Source organism: Vulpes vulpes, chromosome 7 (assembly GCF_048418805.1).
Source record: "Vulpes vulpes isolate BD-2025 chromosome 7, VulVul3, whole genome shotgun sequence".
NCBI lineage: Eukaryota > Metazoa > Chordata > Mammalia > Carnivora > Canidae > Vulpes > Vulpes vulpes.
In genome coordinates this window covers 120,257,934-120,284,620 of record NC_132786.1, presented here as the reverse complement: position 1 = coordinate 120,284,620, position 26,687 = coordinate 120,257,934, and the positions used below count along the sequence as shown (strand labels likewise).

The 26,687-nt window shown below is 43.0% G+C and overlaps 1 protein-coding gene across 1 annotated transcript in view; it reads right to left on the bottom strand.

Annotated features, from left to right (window-relative positions):
- Nucleotides 1-16,620, bottom strand: part of TES (testin LIM domain protein) — a 47,035-nt gene extending 30,415 nt beyond the window's left edge. The window contains exon 1 of the mRNA XM_072764846.1: nucleotides 16,406-16,620. Within this exon, the coding sequence (XP_072620947.1) occupies nucleotides 16,406-16,432 (27 nt within the window). The 5' untranslated portion in view covers nucleotides 16,433-16,620. The remainder of the gene's footprint in view (nucleotides 1-16,405) is intronic.
- Nucleotides 16,621-26,687: the final 10,067 nt, after the last annotated feature.

Below are 26,687 nucleotides of genomic sequence, written 5' to 3'. Positions count from 1 at the left end.
AAATATGGTAAATTTTTGATGAAGATCAGAGGTAGGGGGATCCCTGGGTGGCTCAGGGGTTTAGCACCTGCCTTCGGCCCAGGGAGTGATCCTGGAGTCCCGGGATCCAGTCCCACGTCCGGGCTCCCTGCATGGAGCCTGCTTCTCCCTCTGCCTGTGTCTCTGCCTCTCTCTCTTTGTATCTCTCATGAATAAAATTAAAAAAAAAAAAAAAAGATCAGAAGTAGATCCTGCTGCTTTCTTCTAGGAAACAAGAATGAATTTTGGTTCTGGTAGGGTACCTTGAAACATTTCCAATTATACTTTTTCTTAATGAGCATGGGTGGCTGTGACAGTGGAGGTGGAGGTAAAAAGCACCTCAACCACCATTTGTTAAGATGTTACCACTGCCAGGCGCCAATACCTACAACTATCTCATTTAATTCTCCAGACAGCCTATGGGAAAGTGTTATGTTCTCTGTTTCACAAATAAGGAAATTGTGACTTGGACAGATTGAGTCATCTGTCCCAGACTGCCCAGCGAGCAAGCGGCAGAAATGAGATTTGAATCTCAGCAGTTAACTCCAAATCCTGAGCTCTTAACTCCAAAGTCCTCATTTTTTCTTGTCCAAAATAAGAGTTCAGTTTGAAGATAAATAATAATTTAACTTCTGGAACTCTAACTTCTCTGTAACTTCTGTAACTTCTCTGGAACAATAGGTTTTGATCTGAAAGACTGCCTACTCCTCACTAGCCAGGAGATCTTCCTTCCTGGACAAATGGGAGACTGATTCTAAGGAACCTGGATGTCTGCACACCAGATGCACTAACACTCTGGGCCCTGAGGTGATTATTCGCACATGCAAGAGGGCCTGTAAAAGAATGGGGTGTGTGAGTCTAGGACGATGTCCTGCAAAATAGGTCTCTTCCAAGGTTACATCAAGAGACAAAATGTTTTAAGAGAAATAATGGATCCCAAATATATTTATATCATGCCCTGGAAGGAAAATAATAAAAAGTAATTAAAAGAAACAATGAAATATAAATGAACAAATTAAATCTCAAAGGTCAAAGATCCTTATTCAAAATATATAGGGAACCTGGGTGGCTCAATCAGTTAAGCATCTGCCTTTGGCTCAGGTCATGATTCCAGGGTCCTGGGATTGAGCCTTGTGTGGACCTCTGTGCTCAGTGGGGAGCCTGCTTCTCCCTCTCCTTCTGCCTGCCACTCTCCCTCCTTGTGTGCACATACTCTCTCTCTCTCTCTCTCTCTTTCTCGAAGGAAGGACAGAGTTAACATTAGTACTGAAAATCATTTGCTGTGTTATATATCTATACATTATACAGAAGATCCCATATAGCAACAAGTGGTAATATAATGAGGCAAAAATCAAAATAATACTTTTCATTTTTTTCAAATCACTAAATTTCTAGATTTATAATGGAAAATGTCTGTATTGGTTCAAATTACCCTCTAAAACTTAGAGGCTGAAACAAACATTCATGATCTCATAGTTTCTGTGGGTCAGGCCAGCTGAGAGTGGCTTAACCAGGTGGAACAGCTCAGGGCATCTTGCCAGATTGCAGTCAGGGGTCCACTAGGGCTGCAGTCACATCACAAGGCTCGACCGGGGCCAAGACACACTTTCAAGCTCTCTCGTAGGGTACCGTGTGACATGGCAGCTGGTGATCCCAGAGAGAGTGAGAGCACCCAAGACAGAGCTGCAGCCTTTCACCTTGGAAGGGACATCCCATCACTTCTGCCATGTTTTACTCTTGGAGCAACTGACCAGCTCCAACTCACACTGAAGGGGAGGGGAATACACAAGGGTATGAATTCTAGGAGCTGAGAATCAATGGGGGCCATCTTAGAAGCTGAAGTAGGGCACCTGGGTGGGTCAGTTGAGTCAGTTAAGTATCCAACTCTTGGTTTTGGCTTAAGTCATGATCTCAGGGGTCATGAGATCAAGCCCCCACACCTGCCTCTGTGCTCAATGTGGAGTTTGCTTGAGGTTCTCTCTCTCTCTCCCTCCGCCCCTCCCCCTGCATGCTCTCTCTTTCTCTAAATAAACCTAAAAAAAATAAAAAAATAAAAAGAAGACGACGAAGAAGCTGCTTTCCACAACCTCTTTTCTGTTTTGAATTGATTTTATTGTTTTTTCTGTTTTGATTTTAAATCCAAAGACAAAGTGATTTGTGATGAAACAGACATGTTATAAAGGGCCAGGGGGATATAGGGTGTGCTTATCTACCACTTGCCTTTATTTTTTTCCATTTCAAATATTAAATGTCTTTTCACCCAAATGGGAATAGTGAACAGAACTATTATAAATATTCCTCTCAATCTGTTAGATGTTCACTCAGTCAAGTCCAGGGAACAGTCTTCCAGAAGGCAGAGTAGAATATGATTTTTAGTCTCTAAGTCTTATTTTCCATTGATCTCAGCATATACACACACTTTTGTAATACATATATACACATACACACTACTTTTGTTTTAGAATACAGTCATAATGTGCTCGCTTGGCAACACATATAGAACACAGTCATAAATTACAATACCAAATGTCAGGTTTGATTAGCAAGAAATTTTCAGAAATCTATTTAGGAGAAAACTTTCACTATTTTTATAATATGCCATAGTCCTCCTTAATGAACACTTTAAAATAATGCAAATTACTTGATTCCAATTAGGCAGTACTTATAGTCCGCCAATTCCTATCTACTTTTCTGGTACTGCTTACGTGCTCAAAGCCTAATGTATCCTCATAGTATTATTAGGGAAAAAATAACTTAGGTTTTTAAAAAATCTACACCTTTTTTTTAGGTAAGCAAATGATTAAAAAAATGTATTCTGTGTTCAACTTATGCTCGCTCCTTATAAACATTTTTCAAACTTACTATCAAATTATTTTTATACTATTGCTTAAGGCAAGTTCCTTGAAATGTTCACCCAACAGAATACCTCCTCTGCAGACTCTACTCAAAAAAAGGTGTTATCCTCAATCCATTACTTCAAGAAAGACAATCCAGGCTATAAAAATATCACAATTAACAGGTTATGATTGCTGCTGAAATGATTTCTTAATTAGGATTGGCTGAGGTCCGCCTCTGCAGTGGCAGGTACTTTTATACACGATCCCCCAAACCTCCCAATTATTAGCTATAAAAGGGATTTTTAAAACCTGATTCCAAAAGGCATCTGTAGTAGTCCCTTAAAAGAATTTAGATCATAGCAAACAATCCTAATATGGTCTTGTGTCACTATCTCAACAGCGGACTCTGAAGAGTGTATCCCACACGTGGCTGTATCTTGAGAGGCCTTTATTAGGATTCTGCACGTCCCAGTACGTGAACATTGCCATCATTTTTGCCAGGCCTGAGGGCTATTGTGTTGTTTCTTTAGGAGTAACCCGCTGGAACAGACGAAGGAGGGCGTGGGGAGGGTGACTATACACTTGTGTTATTTATTGCCGTCAACTGCTTATCTAATCCGAGCACACGCAGGAAGAGAGCAGTGCAGGTGTGTTTTCACAGAGCAGAGAATGAAGGGAGAGGCCTGTGGCACCAGCTGAGAGAGCCGTTGGAAGAGGCTGCCCAGGGGAGCACCAGGGTCCGAGGGCCCAGTGGAGAGAGGGCGCAGGCAAGGAAGGGGTGGAGAGGATAAAAAAGTACGAAAAGACTCTTCTCCTTTTCTCCTTTTGCCCAGGATTGACGTTCAGGGACATTTAGAACAAAAAGTCGAACAGCACAGACAGGGGTCTTGGAAACTGGGCAAGGCAGGGAGAGATGCAGGAAACCCTATTTCTAGACGCTTCATGCTTCTTTACTTACCGTTGAGTCTTTTCACACCAGCCTTTAATCTGGAAAATGAATTATGTTTACACGGTGTGCTGTGTAAACCTAAGTGCCTTAACTAATTTTTGACCTATTTTTTTGAGGTTTGGTCTATTAGAGAAGGGGTTTGGATTCACATGCTTCCTGTTCTATACAAAGAACAGACGATTTCTGCACTACAAAGAGTACACAGACATCATTTTACATTTGTCTAGGGTTCAGGGGGAAAAGACAACTTTCAAAACATGCATATAGCACCTTTTTACAACTAGGATCAAATGTCAGGTGTAGATACATTTAAGTTTCTTTTATCCTGATAGAATAAGAAATCAAAATTTAGATTTGACTACATTAGAAATGGCCCATTCTCAAGTGACCAGCGATGTCAGGGAAGCTACAGTGTCCTGATTCTTTATTTTTCTCACATGAACAGGTACGAAGGTAATTCAGAGTGAGAAAAGCCTTCTCTAAGACCCTTCCCTCAGCTCTCAGGGTGGGAGACTGAGACGACTCACATTCTAGCAATAGAGGGGGGTGAAAATTACGATTGTCTAACAAACTACCCTAAAATGTACTGGCTTATAATAACCATTTATTCTGTAGTTTATGATCATGATACTCTGCTCATGGCTTTTCAGTTTGGCACCTTGGCCTGGGTTCAGCTGGATGGTTTTCCTAGTCTGAACTGGGTTCACTACATCTACAGTCACTTTTCAGGTCATCTGGGGACCACCTGGTCTAAGGGAGCCTCAGCTGAGGCATTTCTGCTCTTCCAGGTGGTCTCTCATCCCCCAACAGGCCAGGCTAGGCTAGTTCCACGGGAGCAGCAAGATTTCAAGAAAGTAGTTAGACGCAAACAAGGCCTCCTGAGGTCCAAGCCTGGCACACACACAGCATCACTTCTACCACAGTCTACTGGCAGCCCAGAGTCAAAGGGTAGGAAGAAGATTCCATTTCTTAAGGGGAGGTGTTGCAAAGAATTGTGGCCATTTTTGCAATGTACCACAAAATCTCTGAGGAGGATTCTGTTTAGGAAAACATACCCATTTTTTACTGGACCAGAATACCCAGTAATGTTAGATCAAGTGCCCGCTCTAGAGAACCGGCACATTATATAGCTTTGAATCCTTTCCAGAGTGACTGGCACATTAGGTACCTACTTAAACAAGTACTAGAAATGATTACTTAAAAATTTTTACTTTTATCATAAAAAATAAAAAAAAATCTGAAAATCATAAAACATTAAATACAATAATTTAATACATCCTAGTTACTGAACTTTATGTATTTGTGTCCAAGAAAGTATCAAGTATGAATAATATCCTGAAAGCATGCTGCCATAAAATTCTTGATGGTATATTCGGGTGCCTGTTAAAGGGTTTGAAGATCTATGCAGAATTTTCTTCTTTCTAGGCTGGATTTCTTGATAACGATCCCGATACACCTCTTTATTATCTATGGACAGGTACCATACTTTGTGCTTTAAAATGTTCACCTCAACCATCCTTAACACCCCGTGAGATAGAGAGTTGTAACCCATTTTCTCATCAAGATCTCAAGTTTACAGTGTTGTTACTTGGCCAAATTCACACAGCTTTTAAGTGTCGGGGTGAAGAACTGAACCCAGGGTTCTAGAGCTGAGAACTGCTGTAATTCAGTTTCTCCAAACATTTACTTATTGATGCCAAAGTCTAGTTAGCCACACAAAACTGATCAGGGAACATTAACAGCATTAATAATCAACACGGATGCAGCACTTGCTAACTCTGCTCTAAGTGTTTGCATGCATTGCTTTATTTAATTACATGGTAACCCAATAAGGAAGTATTATCTATGTTTTATAGATAAGTTCCCCGAAGCTAAGAAACTTGTCCAAACTTCTAGGGGAATATCAAACTAGGATTCAGACCTACGTCTGGAGCCATCAAAGTCTGTTCTGTTCCCTCTGAAGTCCCTAACTGTGCTCCAGCAGAGTGGGCAACAGTGGGACACAGGAAGATCCTGTTCTCTGCCTTGACCTCATCTGGGCCACGAGAAAGTGCCAACAAATGACAACTCTATTGTTTTTACCTGTGACACCTTAAAAGCAATATGAAGGGATCCCTGGGTGGCTCAGTGGTTTAGCACCTGCCTTCGGCCCAGGACGTGATCCTGGAGTCCTGGGATCGAGTCCCACATCAGGCTCCCTGCATGGAGCCTGCTTCTCCCTCTGCCTATGTCTCTGCCTCTCTCTCTGTGTGTCTGTCATGAATAAATAAATAAAATCTTTTTTTTAAAAAAAAAAGCAATATGGATATTAAGTCATCAAAATCTGTCTTGCCTCTCTTTACCTTTCTTTTATTTTCTGCCAATTTCTCTTGGATTAATTTTCTGTTCTGCTACCACTGGCACAGTCTAACACACTTCTGAATATTTGTGAAACCTATTTTCAATTTGACACAATAGTCAAAGGTCAGAGTGTGTAACGCCTCTTAGAAATCTTTGGCAACTGCCATTTGCCAGAAGAAAAGGAGTTCTATGTGTCTTCACATGGAGGTGACATGACTTAGGTGGAGTGAATTTGGAGAGATCTGAGTTTAAAAGCTAACAGAAGAATGACTAGAATGAGAAGAGGATCCTCTAAAAATCAAGTAAGGGATGCTGCAAGGCTAATTTTCCTTTATAATTTCTCAAAAGAGCCTTTGAAATATGAGCAGTCTGTGATTCTGTATAGAGTATCTCCTCAGAATAGACTCTGATACATGAGAGATCTTCAGGAAAGTGAACGTCAGCCCACAAAATCCGACAGTCCTAACTTTGGCAAGTGCACTAGATTGAAGTAATGACCCCACGCCTTCGTTGTCGGGAGCGGTATTAGCCATTCACACCCTCGCCATAGTCTCCCAGGCACTAGACTGGACTTCTCCTCTCTTTGACTTTGAGTTGGGACACGTGACTGCTGTGGCAGCAGCAGAGGCTTAAAATGTGTTCCTACAGGTGGGCAAGGTAGACAATCGTGTAAGGAGGATGGAAGCTGTATGGAGTCAACGTGGTCCCAACCCACACCTTGGAGCCAAACCCAGCCTACGCAAACTAGACCCCAGTTTGAAATTCCTTCCTCTACTTCAAGAGATGATAAACTGGGGAGGGGGGCAAATGGAATCAGGGGTAGGGTATAGAAATAGATCCTTAGCAGCAGGCTCCTGAACCAGCTCAATGACACACTTCCTCACTTCTAACCTGTAACCAAGGAAAATTAGAAATCACTGCAGCTCACATACCCTGGCTTCATTTTAGAAGAGTCAAACTGAAAATGTTAATGGTGTGAATACCAAAGGTTTCGTTGACTTTTCCTTATTCATAGACTTTTCCTTGGTTCATGCAACTTATTCTTCCTGCAGTGCCTTCTTTGCCTAATGAAACCCTATTTATCCTATAGGAGTTGGTTTAAATGTTGTTTCCGCCATAAAATACTCCCAAATCCACCCAAGTGCATTACTTTTGCTTCATAATAGCTTTCTGTATCCCATGCTTGCAGCGCTACTCAAAACTGTGGCAATCTGCACACTGGTTATCAGTCTCTGAAGAGACATGTAAAGAAAATGAGAGTAAGCTAGGAGGAAATATTAGCGATTTGATGGTAATTTTATGGTCGATGCAGTTAATAGCTTTTTAAACTGGCCTTGTATTTGTTTTCTTTCAGTAATTCATTTTTATTTATTTATTTTTTAATATTGGCCCATGACAGATTCAGAGTTTAAAAAAAAAAAGTGGTTCCTTCCCACAGGTGTGTTGAGCAACCCTGTGTCACAGCACTTACTTCTATCCAGCATGCAGTTAACATACATCTGTTCAGTTTGCCTGCCTGCTTTTATTTATTTATTTATTTTTTATTTATTCATGAGAGAGATTAATAGAGAGAGAGAGGCAAAGACACAGGCAGAGGGAGAAGCAGGCTCCATGCAGGGAGCCCAACGTGGGACTCGATCCCAGGTCTCCAGGATCAGGCCCTGGGCTGAAGGTGCCACTAAACCACTGAGCTACCCGGGCTGCCCTTCTTTTATTGACCAAAGCTGACATCACAGTGTTTGGGGGCTACAAGCTCAACAGGTGATATTGATAGAAATGGAGTTTTTGTAATCTTACATTTAAATTGCCCTTTTAGGGACACCTGCGTGGCTCAGCAGTTGAGAGTCTGCCTTTGGCTCAGGTTGTGATCCTGGATCCGGGGATCAAGTCCCACATCGGGCTCCCCACAGGGAGCCTGCTTCTCCCTCTGCCTGCATCTCTGCCCCTCTCTCTGTGTCTCTCATGAATAAATAAAATCTTTAAAATCAATAAATTGCCCTCTTAATATTCTCTGTGCAAAACAGAGGGTAACTTTGTTTTGTTTAATCCCCAATATTTTTATCATAGGTTAGTTCCTCATAAAGGAAAACATATTCTTTACTTTTACTTTGTGACTCACTCTATCAAGACTTTCAGATGTTCTACTCAAGGAGCAAAAAATTTCACCTGACTTATTCATGATCATTTTGCGATGAAACATGACATCACTTAATCTTCAAACAAAGCAAGGGCAAGTTCCCTGTGGTTACAGACTTATTAATGGACTCAGCACCAAGGCAGTGTGTTCGGCTTTGGGCCTCTTTTATAGTTTTCCATAGTGGTCAGAATGTCACAATAATAAAAACAGGCTGAATCATTTCTGACTTGAGGATGATCCAGCATTGCAGAGATTAAATATATTTGTTAACAACAGACTCGCTGTCATGTCTCATGAGATGAGATCGCAGCAGTCTTCAATGCCTGCCTTCACATAGGGCTTCCCCTTCAAGCTTTGCTCAAACCCAGTAAGCCCTGCATCCTTAGCAGAATACCTACGGACTAGACAAAGTGATAATCTTAAACTATGCTCTTCTCCTCCTTTTTAGGAGTCAAAATATAACTCATGAGTTTCTTGTGGTTCTTTATTCTATCACCTTCTGTTCTTTCCTAATATTTTTGTCAGAGGCAATGAGTAGTAACTATAGTGGTTGACTGAGAAGGAAGAAAGAGAAAAGCAACTAAGAAGTCATTTTAGGGGCCCAGCATGAACTTGCATTAGAAAACTATAGTCATACAAACTCTTATCTCCCTAATTTCCTATTACTTAAGTAGGGAGTTGAGTAGATTGGATACTTAGGAAAAAAAAAAAAAAAACAGGTGAAACAATTCCAAGTATGACTGGAGCTCTTTTATAGGAAATTGAAAGACTGGAGCTGGATAGCTGAAAAGCATAACCTCTACATTTAATCCTCTAATAACAATGCTTAAGGCAAATTTTCACATATGGACATTTACTCAAAGAGCAGGGGTGAACTCATCAGTTATCAAATTATTTTTCCATAAAATCTTAAAAATCCATGAGGTTTGAAACCTGTTTTCAATTTGGTTAGTCTGTTTTCCTCTCCTTGAAAAAGCTGAATTCATAATTTATGAATGTTCCCTGAATCTCACCACCTTGTAAAGAGCAAAATAATTTTCTGTAGGTAGTGTATATTAATGATCTAAAGAGATTTAAAAAAAATCATAGTTTCATGGCAGTAGTTACCAAACAAAGACTAGTAATGCTTGCAAACAGAAAACACAACCCAGGAATGACCCTTGTAGGGCATTTGTAACCAGGAGGAAGACTGAAGTTTGTGTAACTTTACAGGCTTAAAATGGTAACTAATTACAACCTTATCCATGTATGAGCTTTTTCACATTCTAATACAAAAAAGTTTTCTCATGCCTTTTCCATTTGATGATAAATAATTAAGAATTCCTAATTACAGAGTTTGCAAAACCAGGAACCAACACCATGAATTATGCTAAAATTGCCCCTTCACTATCAGAAATCTAGTGTATTTCTGACCTGAAAGCCGTTCTATGTTAAATTATATATTATATTAATGGGTATAATCCCACTTGTGCTTTTGGTAACTTATTTTGACATTTACTTTTCTGCTCTATCACTCCTTTTAAGAGTGTTAATTCTACGACACAAGGTACCTTACCTTTTCTGGTCATACTATACCCACAGAGTCTAGACCAGCGTTAGGCACATGAAGCACTCATAATTTCTAAATAAATCATCTTATTTTGGGAGAGAGAAGTTTTAAAGACAATAAAAACTCCATTATTTTTTCATTTTCCTGTAGTTAAATACCAAGGTGAGTTATATATCACACCTAGGATTATTTGACCTATGCTAATGGAGCAGTTTATTATGCATTTGAAACTTCATACTACACATTTAAATAATTAAATTTAATGTCTTCAAATACTTTACAAATCTTATAAAGGTCAATTAAGCAAAAGCAAGTTGAAAATAGCTAAGATTTATTTAAAACTTGTTTAATTTATAGGTTTCCTCATGGAATTCACAGAACTGCGTAACATTATACACTATACTATTTTGCTAAAATCATACATAATTACATATTTGTGGCCTGTGTGATTTTGAAGCACTGTGGAACATTATTATGCTTGACAGACTACTAATAATATTTATCAAAGTCAAAAGGAACCACAGGGTTTGAAAAAAATCTCAGAAGTCAGTTGGTTCCCCTATTGATTTGTATAGATATGGAAACTGAGAACCAAAGTGGCCAACATCACAAAAGCTAGAGTGGACCAAGATCTACTAACTCAGCTCAGAGTGACATTTTCATCTTCATACTGATAAACAGAAGTGAGAAAGCTGACAGACTACAGAACTTTCCATATACTACAGGTCTTTACATATTCTAGGTGCTTACTGACCTTTTCTATTTTCTGAACACTGTGGTAATATGTTCTATCAAAACTTTATATTCAAATTAGAATGGGGCCAAACTGTATTCCTACTTATAGTTCCCAGAACAAAGAATATAGGAAGTCGTCCTCTTTTGCCAATTCATTGTTCTCTTTCTCAGTAGGGCTCTCAGAGGAAGCCTTGTCACTCTCTGACGCTCCACCAAGGCAATTTCATGCTCCCAAGCTGATCTAATTAATCCTGGAGCGTGGGGAGAGCATCGTGAAATAGATGATCATTTTGGTGATTCCCATTGCTTCTTAATAGATCTTCTTGTATCAAGAATGGGAAATTTAAAACAATAATGACAATAACAACAACAACAAAACAGTTCTCCTCCCAGCACTGATTAATTTCCTTTCTAAACCTCTATTCTCATCTATCCGGTCTGCTGTTCTAGTGGAACTCTGAGCACTTTGCTTACTGGGGGAAGGGAAGGGTTAGCCTATCATGCTATGTGTAAGGCTTTCAATCAGCTCTGGGATTCAGCAGGTAGACGGACTCTTCTACAGCCCAACCCATGAGTGTCTCTATACAGTTCCGGATGTCACTGATATCCCAAAGCCGAGAACTAAATGCAGGGCCCCTGTTGTTCAAGGACTATATTAAGTAGCTAGGAGGCAGCATTACCACTGCTCCCAACAAAAGTTGGAAAGTTGTTGGAATCCTAGAAGACATGTTCCAGAATATTACTGGAGCTTATAAAATTTCTTTATAAAAGAAAGTCTATAAAAGTCTCTGAGAAGTGCCTTTTCACAATACATTTAGACTTTGTCTCTATCCAAATAAGGACTATGGCAACTTACATTGAAGGACAAATAGACAACATGGATAGAGTATAAATAAAACACAGAAAACCAATAGGGTGGTAATTGTATTGGAATAGAAACCACTTCCTCCAAATAATTCCTTAAAACAAAAATGTTGAAATGCACTTTAGGTTGTTTCTCTCTTTATATTAGAGTAATTCATTCAACATATATTTAGCAATATAGGGTATAAGAGGTATAAGGTATAAGGGTATAAGAGGAAGACTATGGTTCAAGATCATAGGTTAATCTGAAACTGCCAGAACCCATCTAAGCCTGCTTCCTTGTCTTTAAAATGAGGCTAAGGTCTACTTCATAAGATTGCTTTGAACAGCAAACAAAACTTTGAACAGCAAACAAAACTATACAAGTATAAATATGATACAAGTATAATACGGTGGTGAGTGGTAAATCAAGTATAATAATGATAGGAAATCACTGCTCAAGAAGCTTACAATCTAGGAAAGAAGAAAATCATACTCTAGAGGGAGAAAGGAATGAATGTCCTAAGAGTCACAGGTAACACACACTTTAAGAATTCAGAAGACAGAGGTTTTGGATCTAGCTAGGAACAAGAAGAAGGATTTCCTGGAGGACAGTGCATGGTGGGGAGGAGGGGAGTGTCTTGAAGGGTGAGTAATATCTAGTACTGTAGATGAGAACCCAAAGTCCAGGGGTGAGGTGATGGTACACGGTAACAGCCAGCAGAGATATAAATCCCCAACTCTCCTTCATGGGAGAGCATAAAGGAACAAAATCAATAGAAAACCTACTACAGCTCTATTCAAACCAATATTCAGGGCAAGTAGAGAAAGTGACTTTTCATATCCAATTAATGTAATGAATCACCCCATGGGTTAGAAGAGATAAAAGCCCAGCTGAGGACCACTCCACTTTCTTCTGTACTTGTTCTGAGAGACAGAGCAAGTGCTTCTAAGGCAGAGCCCTGGCAGTACTTTGCCCTCCCATTACCCCCAGCCTTGCCAATGGTTCTCGCTGCAAGAATGGCTTCACGCCGAGAATCCAGCTGTAGATTTGAACATCCAGGTCACCACTTACTTGCCTTTTCTGCTTCAATCAAGGGCCACCTAAGAGAAAAGTCTCATTCTGATTCCTAATGGAAATAATCTTTGTGGTTCAGCACTCTTGCCAACTGCAATCACGTGGTTTCACTGTTTCTCTGGCTAATGACAGAAGCTTTTAAAACAAGTTTGGATGCTGAGAAAGAGGGTTTTTAGTGACCTGTAGTTGTTCAAGTGCATCTCACCTTTTTAAAAATAAAATTAAAGAAACAAAGAAGAGAGTCCCAGGAAAAATACGTAAGGCCTTAGTAGGAAGGATCAAAAGACAAAGGTTAGAAAGGAGTCGAAAAATGAATAAGGTGTAAAATTAAACGCCCTGCAGCAATTCCAGGCAGCATACGGGAAATTATTGGACTTCTCTTTCTCTCTGGTATGTTTTTAAAGGGAAAAAAGTGATTCTCATGGGACAGTAACATAGAAAGGAAAAGAGGAAAACAGCTGGCTGTGGGCCATGATTTACCATTCACCACAAAACGAGACTCTGTTTCTGCTTCTCAGAGGCCATTGTTTTTTTCCAAGCAGACATAGGCTCTATTACACAAAGTCAATTATAATGAAGAGACGTAAAACATAAGGAAGAGATCTAGACAAATAACTCAGAAGACAGGGCACAGACATAAAAGTCAAATTCCACTCTAAAATATTATTAAAACAAAAACTCTGTATAACCAAACTAGCTTCACATCCTAGCAACAGCTCGCTTGCTTCAAACAAAACAAAATCTAGCAAAATCTAACTATAAAAATCCCTTGTCTTTGTGATGATGGGTTTTAACTGGTAATTACTCCAAATCTGTGCAAATGATGTGGACACCAAGTTCTCCTTTTGTAAACCAAGAATCCTATAACAGTATCATCTGCCTAAGTTGCTGTGGAATAAAAACAGTCCTCTTTAATTCTTTTTACACCGAATGTTAATGGGGAAAAAAAGGTTACATTTTTCATCTGTCTGGGGAAAACTCCTCATGAAATCAAGAGTCTAAGGGCTTTAGAAAAAATTGCCACGTAACTTAAAACAGACATCAGAACAGTTTTATTTAAATGGCTGTGTCTTTGTTCCAACTTCCAACCTGGCTTTTTGAAAGGTATTACTTTACTTGTATACCCAAACCAGAAAAAAGGAAGACTTGAAAACTAGCTTCCAAAATAAGGTGAGAAGGCTCTGCTAGCAGACCAGAGATAACACCTTGTGATGTTTCCTTCTTCCGGTGTGTTAGAAAACAATTTCCAAAAGGAATGAAGTTTCTTTTTGTGATTATGGCGAAACTATAAAATGTATTCCTGGAATCTCCAAACTTTTTGTCCTGGGAGGTTTTTTGTCAAACCCACAGAACCTCAAGTCTGTCAAGGGTCCTAACAAAGGCACAGAGAGGGTTATGGCTGGCAGTCAAATTGGACATTCTGAGGGTCTTTTTAGTAGTTTCCAATTTCCTGGTTGAGGACTCTGCCCTGAGAATCAGCAGTGATGAATCAGCAGTGATGAATGACAAGGTAGTGAAACAAGAATTTGTTACTCTCATGGGATTGTAAGATCTTTAAATGTACAAAATCCTTTTTTTCTCTGCGGTAGAGGAAGGAGAGGAGGAGAATCAGAGAAAAGGATAAGATTCTTGGATGGAAAAGACAGCCTTTTACACTAAAGGGGAGATGAAAGAATTATACCATACATTAAGGGCATCTTTAAAAATCATAATCCACATTTTAAAGCTAAGGAAATTGTTTATGAATAATGTCTGAATTTTTCCCTTGTAAGGGCATTCATTCCTAACTTTGGACTTTCTCCCTCAGAATTACTTCTTCTTTATCTCCAATAATTTCAAAAATCACTTTTAAATGCTGATTTTTCCCCCCCTGTAAGTACATTTCCTTTTCCAGAGTGGTTTTCTGTTCATAGGAACATTGGAGCACAAGGTATGGAGTTCCCATATAAGTCCCTGCCCCCCACCCCCCAGGGGGCCCCCACATATCTCCCCATAGTATCAATATCCCACACCAAAGTGGTACCTTTGTTACAACTGATGAACCTACACTGACACATCCTTATTCCCCCAAAGTCCAGAGTTTACTTTCGGCTCGTTCTTGGTGTCGTTCATTCTATGCATTTTTACCGTTCTGTACCGACAGGTACGTACCATGGTAGTCGGCATACAGAATAGTTTCACTGCCCTAAAGAAAACATCCTCTGTGCTTCACCTATCCATCCCTTCCTCTCCAAAAGGAAGCTGACTCTTAAAAAGTGGTGTTTGCATCAATATGTATAGGCACAGGGAAGACTCCTCAAATTTTAGGTATTAGGTAGCTCTTACCCACTTGAGAAAAGGAGCAGTGTGCATGAATGGAAGGCTAACTAAGCAGCAAACAAAAAGCTGTCCTAGTGCCAGGCAAGGGCAACAAAAAGTACTGTGTCATTTAAGAGGACAGGAAACCAAAAGGGAAGAGAGGAGAATGCAATCACACTACTCTTACATTATGTTTTCCTCTTCTTAGATTCCCTGTAAGTGGCAGGTGTGGCCTTATGTGATAAACGGTTTTTGTACTGCCAAGATTTTACGTTTCAACAGCTTCCCAACCTAAGAGTTTTGCATTTGCCTAAATTTTCAAAAGTGCAGTTCTGGGGCATGAAACAGAATCAATGCTTAAGTCGAGAACTTCGTCTCTAGAAGATGAAATAAAGGCAATTCTGGCAACCCTCGTGGGCCAGGGAAGAAAACTAAGGTTTGATTCCCCCCCCCCCCCCCTCCTTTCTCTCTGCAAAACTCCCTCTCCCTATTTGATAAGGGACAGCGAGCTTAAAGTCACCGCAAGGTACCCAGGCACGATTCCCTGGAATGAGACCTTTCCCAGGGAAGGTCATGCTGGAATGTGACATCAGCGTTCCTGCGGGGTCACAGTCGGGCGCCCACGTGCGGGTGCCCCAGGGCAGGGAGCAGCTCAGGTAGGAGCAGCTCAGGGAGGGCTGCGGGGGCTCAGGGAGGGCTGCGGGGGCTCAGGTAGGACTATGGGAGCTCAGGGAGGGCTGCGGGGGCTCGGGGAGGGCTGGTGGGGGCTCGGGGAGGGCTGGTGGGGGCTCGGGGAGGGCTGCGGGGGCTCAGGTAGGACTATGGGAGCTCGGGGAGGGCTGGTGGGGGCTCGCGGAGGGCTGGTGGGGGCTCGCGGAGGGCTGGTGGGGGCTCAGGGAGGGCTGCGGGGAGCTCAGGTAGGACTATGGGGAGCCCAGGGAGGGCTGCGGGAGCTCAGGGAGGGCTGCGGGAGCTCAGGGAGGGCTGCGGGGGCTCAGGTAGGACTATGGGAGCTCAGGGAGGGCTGCGGGGGCTCAGGGAGGGCTGCGGGGGCTCAGGTAGGACTATGGGGGCTCAGGGAGGGCTGCGGGGAGCTCAGGTAGGACTATGGGGAGCCCAGGGAGGGCTGCGGGAGCTCAGGGAGGGCTGCAGGGAGCTCAGGGAGGGCTGCGGGGGCTCAGGGAGGGCTGCGGGGGCTCAGGGAGGGCTGCGGGGGCTCAGGGAGGCCTGCGGGTCCCGGAGTGGGGTGACCGGGGTCACGGTGACAGTCGCCTGCGGACCCGCCGCCCAACTCCAGGAGCGAGGAGGCACGACGAGGGCGGCGGTGCACGGGGGACCCAGGGAGAAAAGGGAAAGAAAAGGGGGCGCAGTCACTCGTCAGGCGGTCGGGCGGCGGGTGCGGGGGAAGCGCAGCGAGAGGGCCCGACCTCGGGGCGCGGGGCGGGGGGAGGCTCCGGAGGCTGCGGGGCGCGCCCGGTGCCCGACCCGCCCTCCCCGCCGCTCGCGGGCCCCGCACCCAACCGTCGGGGCCGCGGCCCGAGCCCCGCCCGCCAGGTGCCCCCCCTCCCCGCCAGGTGCCCCCCCCCCGCCAGGTGCCCCCCCCCCCCCCCCCCCCGCCTACCTTCTTCACTTTGGCCTCCAGCTCCATGTCCGCGGGCCCGGACCTCGCGCCCGAGCTCGCCCGCCGTCCGCTGCGCCGCGGGGACCGGGGAGGCCCGGGGAGGACCGCGGGGAGGAGCGGGGAGGAGCCGGGAGGAGCGGGGACCCGCAGCAGCCGGGAGGACCCGCGAGGACTCCAGCGCCGCCGCCCGCCCCCGCCGTCCAACTTCCGCCGCGGGGCCCGGGAACAAAGAGGCGCGGGCAGCCAATGGCAGCGGCGCGGCGCGGGCGGCCGCCAATCACCGGGCGCCGCCGGGCTCCGCCGGGCCGCGAGGGGAGGGCGGGGCGGGGCCGGGGAGGGGAGGCCCGCGGGGCCGGGGACTGCGGGGCTGGGGGGGGAGGGGGGCGAGGCCCGCGGGGACGGGGCACCTGCGGGGCTGGGGGGAGGCGAGGCCCGCGCGGCACCTGCCGGGGCTGGGGGAAGTCGAGGCCCGCGCAGCCCGGGGCACCTGCTGGGGCTGGGTGGGGGGGAGGCGAGGCCCGCGCGGCACCTGCCAGGGTTCGGGGGAAGTCGAGGCCCGCGTGGACGGGGCACCTGCTGGGGCTGGGGGAAGTCGAGGCCCGCGCGGCACCTGCTGGGGCTCGGGGGGAAGTCGAGGCCCGCGCGGCACCTGCCGGGGCTGGGGGAAGTCGAGGCCCGCGCAGCCCGGGGCACCTGCTGGGGCTGGGTGGGGGGGAGGCGAGGCCCGCGCGGCACCTGCCAGGGTTCGGGGGAAGTCGAGGCCCGCGTGGACGGGGCACCTGCTGGGGCTGGGGGAAGTCGAGGCCCGCGCAGCCCGGGGCACCTGCTGGGGCTGGGGGGAAGTCGAGGCCCGCGCGGCACCTGCTGGGGCTCAGGGGGAAGTCGAGGCCCGCGCGGCACCTGCCGGGGCTCGGGGGAAGTCGAGGCCCGCGCGGCCGGCGGTGGAGGTGGGGACACACGCGACGGTGGGGACTGCTGAGGACTCGGTGACGGGCCTGCGCCCCGAGGCCACTGTCCCCCCGGGGCCTGGCCCAGCCCCTCGCCCCACAGCCCCCCCACGTGCTCCCTGAGCACCCAGTGGTTCAGAAACAGGGACGGGGTGAGTGGCGCCAGGGAGGGTTGTGCCCCCCCCCCCGCCCCCCAGCAGGGAGGCCCGGCCTGTCCCCGCAGTGAGCCGGCTGGGAGGCCCCGATCCGGGCCCCGCTGGAGATTCGTGGGCCCCGGCGGCAGCGCGAGGGCTGGGGCTTCGCTCCACGGGGACCGCGTGAGCATCCCAGGACGGGTCTGGGAGGGACCCCGGGTACGGAGTCCTGCTTCCTCGTTTTACTGGGAACTGAGGACCCCAGAAGTGTCGGCATCTGCGCGATTTCCTGGGGCAGAGCGAGCGCCCGGGAGACTAAGCAGTGCCCCCAGCATCTCTGGGGACCTAGACACCGTGTGTTGACCAAGGAAAGAGAAATCACAGAAGAGTCCGTTTCTTTTTCAGTTTGTGGTGGTGACAAAAAACTATGCTGCACAGACAAGAGGTGACTTCATCTGACATCCATTTTTAAAAAGGAAAAAAATCCCCCCCCCCCCAAAAGTAGGTATCAGGGTACAGATGTCTCTTCCTTTACCTCTGAAAATTTGGTAACAGAAAACACCCCAAACTCATGTTTAGTCAACACTTTCAACCCTTTGCTCACTTGGCTGTTTGTTAACACTGTTCATCAGAGCACTGATTTATAATGTGCATGTTTTCCTCATTCTATTAATAAACTAAAAATGGAATGACCAAGATGGATCGTGAATTCTTCATTCTAACTCAGTCGAAGAAAACTTTCCCATTCCATTTTCCCAAACCATCCTAAAACATTTGGGCCCCTCCAAAGTTTACTGGGTATTAAGCTCTCTGTATAGGAGGCTTAGCTGTGACAAGGCAATTTGGCCTCTTTCAGGGAGCTTAAGAGATGGAAAATGTCCAATAAAATAGTTTAAATAAGGCATCAAACAAATGTCATGACCTAAATTTGAGGCTTATTTGGTGAGATTTCAGAGATGACACTAAGAAAAAGATCTGGATACATTTTTTTTTTTTTAAGTAGCCATCAAATTCCACCTTGTCCCTTTCTTCTCAGCCCTCCCAGCAACACTTTGTGTTTGTATCATTAGCAAGGATGGAAGCTGATTTCTATCAGGAATCTACTGTGCCAATATTACAGAAGATCAAATCGAGATGGGGAAGCGTTGAGTTAGGAGGATTAGATTGTGAGTCTTCAGTTAGCAACTCCAGTGTTAAACTAGAGAGATATTAAGGAGTTCGAACTGGCACTGTTGACTAGATGTAACTGATGACAGAGAAAAGGATAGAAGACAGCGCACATGTTTCTGGTTTGATCACCCATATAGATAGTTCAGGAAAAGCTCAAATATATGATGAAGGACAGGGTCTTGTTTAGTTGTGCCTTCTTTGGGGGATGGTGGGGATAAAGGGCTCAGTGCTTAGTGTAATGGGTTTGAGGTTGGGATATGAAGCAAAGTATCCAAATAGAAGTCAGAGATGAGAGCTGGACTACAATGGTAACTTAGGATTCAGCAGCCTAATATTTAAATAATTGAAAGCCATGAATAGACTAAGATCAGCATGGAACGCTAAAAAATAAGGGAGAGTCTCAAAATGACTACAATTGAGCAAAGCTGAGCGAGGGAAGCACAGAAAGGGGATGAGAGCCAGTTAGAGCATAAGGAAAAGAATTTCAAATAGAGTTCCAGCAACCAAGAGGAAATTAAAGAAGAAATTAGTTGACGAGGTCAAATTGTAGAGAAGGATTGAATCCCCATTGGATTTCACAAAATGGAAATCACTGGCAAATTTGGGAAATGCTAGCTGTATCCCACTTGAAATAGGATGAGGGCCAAAGTAAGAGTAACAAAGGGTATGGAGAGTTAGAAGGGGTAATCAATGATACTAAGGACATGGAAACTATTGGAATTGATTGATTTGAAAGGAGGGAAGATAAGGAGTCTAGAATGACTCAGCAATCTATTTTGGGTGAACACTTTGGTAGCTCTAACTCAATAAGGTAAGAAAAAAAAAGAAAAGGACGATTGAGGAAGATAATGGGTATTTCATTGGGGATTTTTTGAGGGCAGTTGGATTGAGTTTGGGGGTCCAAAGAAAGATGTGGGCTAGAGATTCAGATGGCTGATTATAAATACACAGACATACGTGCATACATATGCACATATACATATATGTATAGAGAGAGGCACATACAGTAAACATATAAACACTAGGGAAAGGAAAGTTTTCTACAAAGTCAGGTAAAATTTCAAGACAGAGATGATTACCCCTCTCTCCTCAATTATTAATGTTGTCCCAGAAGTCCTCTTTAGAAATGGTAATCACTTATTAACACGTTAGAGGAACTCCTCCTATGCCACTGCTATAGCTATTATTGTTCATTAGCAGCTTGTATAGGATTACGCATGGTTCTGTAGGGATTACCAACACATCTCAGAGCAAACTATTACCTGTAAAATTTTGTAAATTAACCAAACATTGGGCATTGGCTAAGTTAGTAATGAATTATCCATATGATAGATTAATCATAGTGTCTAAATGATAATACTTAAGAATTTTTGTAATAATGAACAATTATGTTATGGCAACAAAATAAAACATAGATTTTTATATATATGTATACACACACACACACATATATTATGCTCACAACTATGCAAAAATACTTTGCACAGAAAAGGAACATGAGGAAAATACACTAAAATGTCAGTGGTGGTTTGTCTTTGATTGGTGAGTCCGTGGGGATTCCTTCTTTCCTTAAAAAAAAATATTCCATGATGAACATGACATATTTCTTAATGGAAAAACCTTATTTAAAAATGTTATTCAGAGCATTTTAGGAAGATGGGACAGTGACAGCGTAATTTTTGATCTCTCTGAAAACCCACATTGAAAAACAAAACAAAAAACTGGGTAGCAAAATCAAAAGCCCATGGGCAACCTTTGCAATAAAACTGGGTGATGAGGTATCTACATAAACCCCAAAATAGATGCAGTGAGGGACAAACTGCCAAGAGCCACAAGACAATTGTGTGTACATGTATGTACACACAATTTTGTGAAAAGAGGAAGGGAAGCAATAGGGTGGTGTCTGATGGACAGAAGAACTGGAGATGTTTCCCACTTACTTATTTTACTTTTTCCCAGTTATTCTTTTAAAACGCGTCTTTTATTCATTTTATTTTTTTCCCGGTTGTTCTTTAAAAACGTGGCTTTTTATAACAGCAGGTGACACAGTTAAGAATGACTAAAGAGGCTGAAGCAGTCTCACCGTCATAATATTTCAAAACTGACCCTTCATGACTCTCTTGCAGAAGGACCCACAGTAAGAAGCACACTGAGGAAAATCAAACAGAACAGAGGAAGCCCAACAGATGTTGGAAAGTGGAAGGCTAGAGAAGCACTCTCTACTGTGGTAGCCAGTAACCACCTGTAGTTATTTAAATGTTAATTAATTACATTGAATTAATTAACATAAATTTAAATTTAAAATTCAGTTCCTCAGTCACACCAGGCATTTTTTAAACGCTCAACAACTTGAGAGGGAAACAGAGTCAGGAAATCCCAACAGCACTGCTGTATTTTTTAACACTTCATAAAAACAAGGGAAGGTGGAGCTATCTGAATTGGGACACAATTTTCTGAAAACTACCTGTTTGTAAAAGTTTAGGAAAGTTATTATCACATAAAAATGAGCAACAGTAAATTATTGAGGTCAAATCAAATACAAAGGTATCATAAGAAGAGAAAATGGAGCTGAATAATTTCCCTACAGATAATGAAGGTATATCAGAAAGATGAGTCCACAAAACAGAACAAAACTATAAGCTATTATTTTAAAACAAGCTGAAAGACATTAAAAAGTTAGCACATTCCAGGAAAGAACTACACAAAGCAGAATTAGAAAAACTCAGAAGAGAAATGATGGAACTCAGGAAGGGATTAGAAATGAAAAAATAATATTACATAAGTGAAAACTAAATGAAAAAAGAATACAAGGGCAAAACTGATGATGCCTCAGAAAAATAGGGGAAAAAGAGAGTTTTTTTTTTTTCCTGAAAAACCAAAGGAAAATTAAGGAAAAAAGAGAAAATATTCCAGAGACAATAACAAACATTGAGAATAGGATAAAACAATGGAACATATGAATAGGAGGAGTCCCCGAAGAAGAAAATCAAGTCAGAGGAACGAATACTAAAAACCATAATTCAAGAAAACCTTTCCTGAATTAAAAAAATACATATTTAGAACTAGATACTGAAAGATCGTACTGCGTCCCTAAATTAACTCAAAATAACCAACACCAGGACTTATTTTTGTAAAATTACTGGACTTTGAAGAATAGGGGGCAAAAGTCCTTTGGATATCTAGATTTAAAAAGCACATGACTTATAATGAGAAGAAAATTATCTTATCATCCGAATTCTTCTACAGTAATCTAGATCAGAAGAAAGAGTAACATATTAAAGATATTCGAGAGAGAGAGAGTGTAAACCAAGGATTTTATATGAGGTGACTTTTAGGTTTAAAGGGCACAGACTTTTTATGAATATAGAACTCAGGAAATACAGTGTTCACGAGGCCTTCCTGAGGAATGTTCACATGGCTGTTTTCTGTGTGTGTGTGTGTGTGTGTGTGTGTGTGTGTGTGTGTGTGTCTGAATCTCTCTCTTCTTTCACTTATGAAGAGACCAGTCACTGGAGTTAGGGCCCACCCTAACCTAGTATGACTTCATATTACCTAATCACAGCTGCAAAAATCCTATTTCCAAATAAGGTCACATTCTGAGGTTTCAGGGGGATATGGATTTTGGAGGGACACTATTTGACCTAGTAAAGTGGGGGAACAAAAGCAACATGGCCACAATAACACTCCTACTTGGAAAACAAACAGAAGCTATCTGTGGCTGTTTCACAGCAAACACTAGTCCTACAGAACTGGGAATATAAAAACTAAGTTTACTGTTAGTAACTTTCACTAACTTTGCTTTCTTTGTAGATACACTGGATTGTTACTTTTTTGGGGGGCTTTACCTTATTCATTATCCCCTAAGGTGAAGTTCTTGAAAGGCATTGTTTGAGATATTCTTTCTGGAGAGCTGTTTCACCATAAGAGCACCTTTTTGGAGGATTGGGATTCTTGGGATAACGTAAGGGAAGGAGTGATAGGGCACCACTTTTCCAGGCTTATTTCAGGGGAACATTAAATCAATATTTCTCAGTCATGATACCAATGACATTTTGGGCCAGATAATTTTTTGTTGTAGGGGGGCTGTCCTATGTATTGCAGAATGTTTAGCAGTATTCCTGGCCCTGACCTAACTAGATGCCAGTACCACTCTGCCCTGGTTGTGACGACCAAAAATGTCTCCAGACATTGCCAAATGTCTTCTGTGAGGCTAAATCATTCTCAGTTGAGAACCACTTCTTTCGATGATTCCAGAAATATATTATCCACTGTTGTACCACAAGTCATCCCAAACCTTCGTAGCTTCAAACAACAACAAAAAAAATTATTTTGCTTACAAATCTACAGCTTGAACAGGGAAGGCAAGGATCCTTTGTTTCTGCTGCATATAACCTCAGCTGAGATGGCTGGACTATGGTCCGGTAAGATGGCTTCATGACTGGCATGTTGGTGCTGGCTGCCAGCTGGGACCTCAAAACATTTGTGGGTGGAAGTCCCCAGTTCCTTTCTAGGTAGGCCTCTCTTAGCTACTTGGACTTCTTTACGATATGTTGGCTGGGTTTTAAAAATGCATGTGTGGAATCTAGAAAAATGAATAAACAAACAAAAAGGAGAATCAGACCTATAAGTACAGAGAACAAGCTGATGGCTGCCAGGAGGAAGGGACTGAGGGGTTGAAGGGTAGGCAAAATGGGTGAAGGGAGTGGGAGATACACACTTCCAATTATGGAGTGAATAAGTCCTGGAGATAAAAGGTACAGCATTGGGAATAAAGTCAGTGATACTGCATTAGCGTTGTAGGGTGACACATGGTAACTAGACTTGTGGTGAGCCCAGCATAACATCTAAAAAAGTCGAGTCACTTTGTTGTACATCTGAAACTAATGTAACGTTGGATGTCAACTCTACTCAAAATTAAAAATTAAAAATAAGTAGATGATGACAACAACAAAAACAAGTGTTCCAAGAGAGTGAGATGGAATTCATAGCATTTTAAGGATCTGGCTTATAAAGTCATATAGTGTCATTTCTATCATGGTCTATGGTTTGAGATAGTCAGAAAGACCTGCTTTAGTTTAAATGCAGGAGACATAGACCCCACTCTAATGAGAGGAGTATCAAAATCGCAATTTAAGAAAAGTATGTGGGATCTTACAATCTTTGAAAAATATAATCTTCTACCCCCTGCCCTATTACAAAAATTCACATCCCTTCCACATGCCAAATACAATGATTTATTTCACCCTCTAAGATCTTCAAGTGTCCTAGTCCAAAGCCTAGTATCTGTCCCCTAAATCAAGTCCCAGTGTAGGTGGTGCTCCTCAGGTGTGGTTAAATGACTGCAGCTCTTTGAACAGTATTCTTCTTGGTCGGAAAGACTCTGGACTACAGAAATAAATTATCTATTTCTCACAACATATAGTGGGCAGTCCTAGAGTATCTGTTATAGAGGGTCCCTTTCAAAAGAGAATAAAACGGGAACCACATAAACAACCACTGTTCCATAGCAATTCTGAAATTCCACTAGCCACATGTTCCTACTCTTTTGATTTAGGACTCATTTCTACTCCTAGTGCACAGATCTTGGCTCCACCCTCTGGGATCTTGGTCCTGCTCTCTAAATCATTCTTCCTTTTCCATCAAAACCACTTCATGTTTGCATCTGAGTCATTTTCTCAACCTGCCTCCTACATGCAAAAGCTGGAAGTCCAAACCCCTCTTTGTATCTTGTACTAACTCGTCCCTTTCAGTCCAAGCTTTTGTAATTACTTATAAACCAAGGATTTAGAGAGTCTCTCCTAGCATCCAGTTAGAACGAGTCTTACACTTAGAATGTGCAGGTCTTGAACAACCCTTGTCTGCTGGGTTGCCCCTCTAGGGAACACGCTAGTTCAGAAAGGTGTCATGCATTTCTACCTTGCTGTCTGCAATCTTGGAATTCAGCTACCATGCTGTGAGGAATACTGGCCCATGCAGAAAAAAAGACACATGGTGAGAACATATGTAGTTGTTCTTGCTGAGAGTCCTGGTCAACAGCTATCATTAACCAGACACAGTGAAGACACTTCCAGAGGATTTTGATCCCAAGCCAGTTTGTAATCCCCAACCTTCAAGGCTTCCAGCTAAAGCCCCAGGTATCATGGAACAAGACTCTCCCACTCTGATCTGTTCAAATTCCGGGTCCACACAATTTCTAAGCCCACGAAGATGACTATTTTATGCAACAATCTTCAGGTAGTTTGTTATAAAACAATAAATACTACAATGGCTTTTGAGTAGGGTGCTTCCAAAACAACAACGACAACAACAACAAAAATCTGAAACATGTGGCATTGATTTGGGATAGAAGTGAGGAGACTTGAGGATACAATTTGAGAATCTAAAGGGCTTTTAGGAGACAGCTGAAATTAAAGGACTTTGAGGAGGCCATCAGCAAGGGTTTCAAGAAAAGCACGCAAATGTTACTAGAAGCTGGAGAAGAGCAAGCAATTGCTAAGCAGTAATAGTTTGCCAAGACTATTGTCTGAAGTGAGGCAGAAAATAGAAAATACCTAGAACTTGAGGACTGCAAAATATCAAAAAAACCACCTGGCTTCTTTCTACTGCCTATGATAAAATGTGAGGTGGGATGAACTAAAGAATTCTGGCATTGTTACATGAAAAAGGAGTGGTACTTCCTCGGCTGAAAAGTAAAACTGTTTCTTATACCCAGCAATTCCATAAGGCAAATGACTTTTAAATTAAGAATTAAAAGAAGACTTCTAGAAAAAGATCAAATCTAGAGTGGTGTGTAGGAGCCTTTGTTAAGACTTCAGAAAGCTCTAGAGGAGTGACTCATATATAACCTTTTACCCACAGGAGGCCCCTAAGGATCTTAAGATTATGCTTCATAAATCTTCTGCTCTATTATGTCTGGAGCCTTTGCTCAAAGACCTGAAACCTAGGTAGGGATGGCTCAGTGGTTGGGAGCTAAAATCATGTGAAGTTATCTTCGTGTGTCTGGTTGGTGATGGCCATTGACTAGGACTGCCAACTAGAACGTCTACACATGGCTTCTCCATCTATTTGCTTGTCATGGGTTAGTTTGAACTGCTTCAGATACGGTAGCTGGGTTTCAGGAATAACTATCCCAAGCGAGCAAGGTGGAAGTGAATAGATATTCCAGAACAAGCCTCCTAAGTCTCATGGCATAACGATCGCTAATTCTGTTGGTTAAGGTAGCCACAGAGATCCACTCAGGGTCAAGGGGACATAGACGTCACTTCGCAATAGGAAGAATATCAAAATCTCAGAGTAAGAATGTGGTATGGAAGATATTTTTCATCATCGTTGGAAAATACAATTTGCCGTATTGTCAAGTAAAATATACCTCTAGCAACCAGTTAGGGTTTTTACCTCCTCTATCCTCAATTTAACTGCCTGCTCTGGGCCACTGTCTTAGAACAGCCAGAGATAGTGAAACCTTCACCCTGCCACTGGGCCGATCCCAGGCTATTGTATTTTGAAATGAGGGGTTTGGAGAAGCAGTCAAGTAGGGGGTACACAGCACGAATCTTGAGAGATTATACCTTCCCATTTCTCTGACTTCCTCTGAAAGCTCCATTCCAAGCCAACAAACAACATCTACTAAAAGACAAAATGTTCAGTCTTCATAATCTGCAGACTTTCCACTTCCTTGTATTTCTGGCTACTGGTAGAAAGGGCTTCTCCTAACAAAACTGTTGATCGATCCCAATGGATCCTTTTCCTCTCAGATGAGCCAGCTTGGGTCCTAGCTTGTTTCTGTCTTGTAGCTTAGAGGAGGCTGTAAGAAGTCACCAACACCTCCAACACCCTGACATTTGCTATGACATCTTCCTAAGTAACAGCTTTGCTGTACATGGCCTGTGTCCTAACAGAAAACTGGAAGGAAATCTAACCAAGTCTCTTAATATCATTTCAAAGGATTTCTATCTCATCATAGCCTCCCTGGTCCAACAGAATCACATTTTAAGGTCTTTCCTTTGCAATACAAGACTTTTAGAAATAACT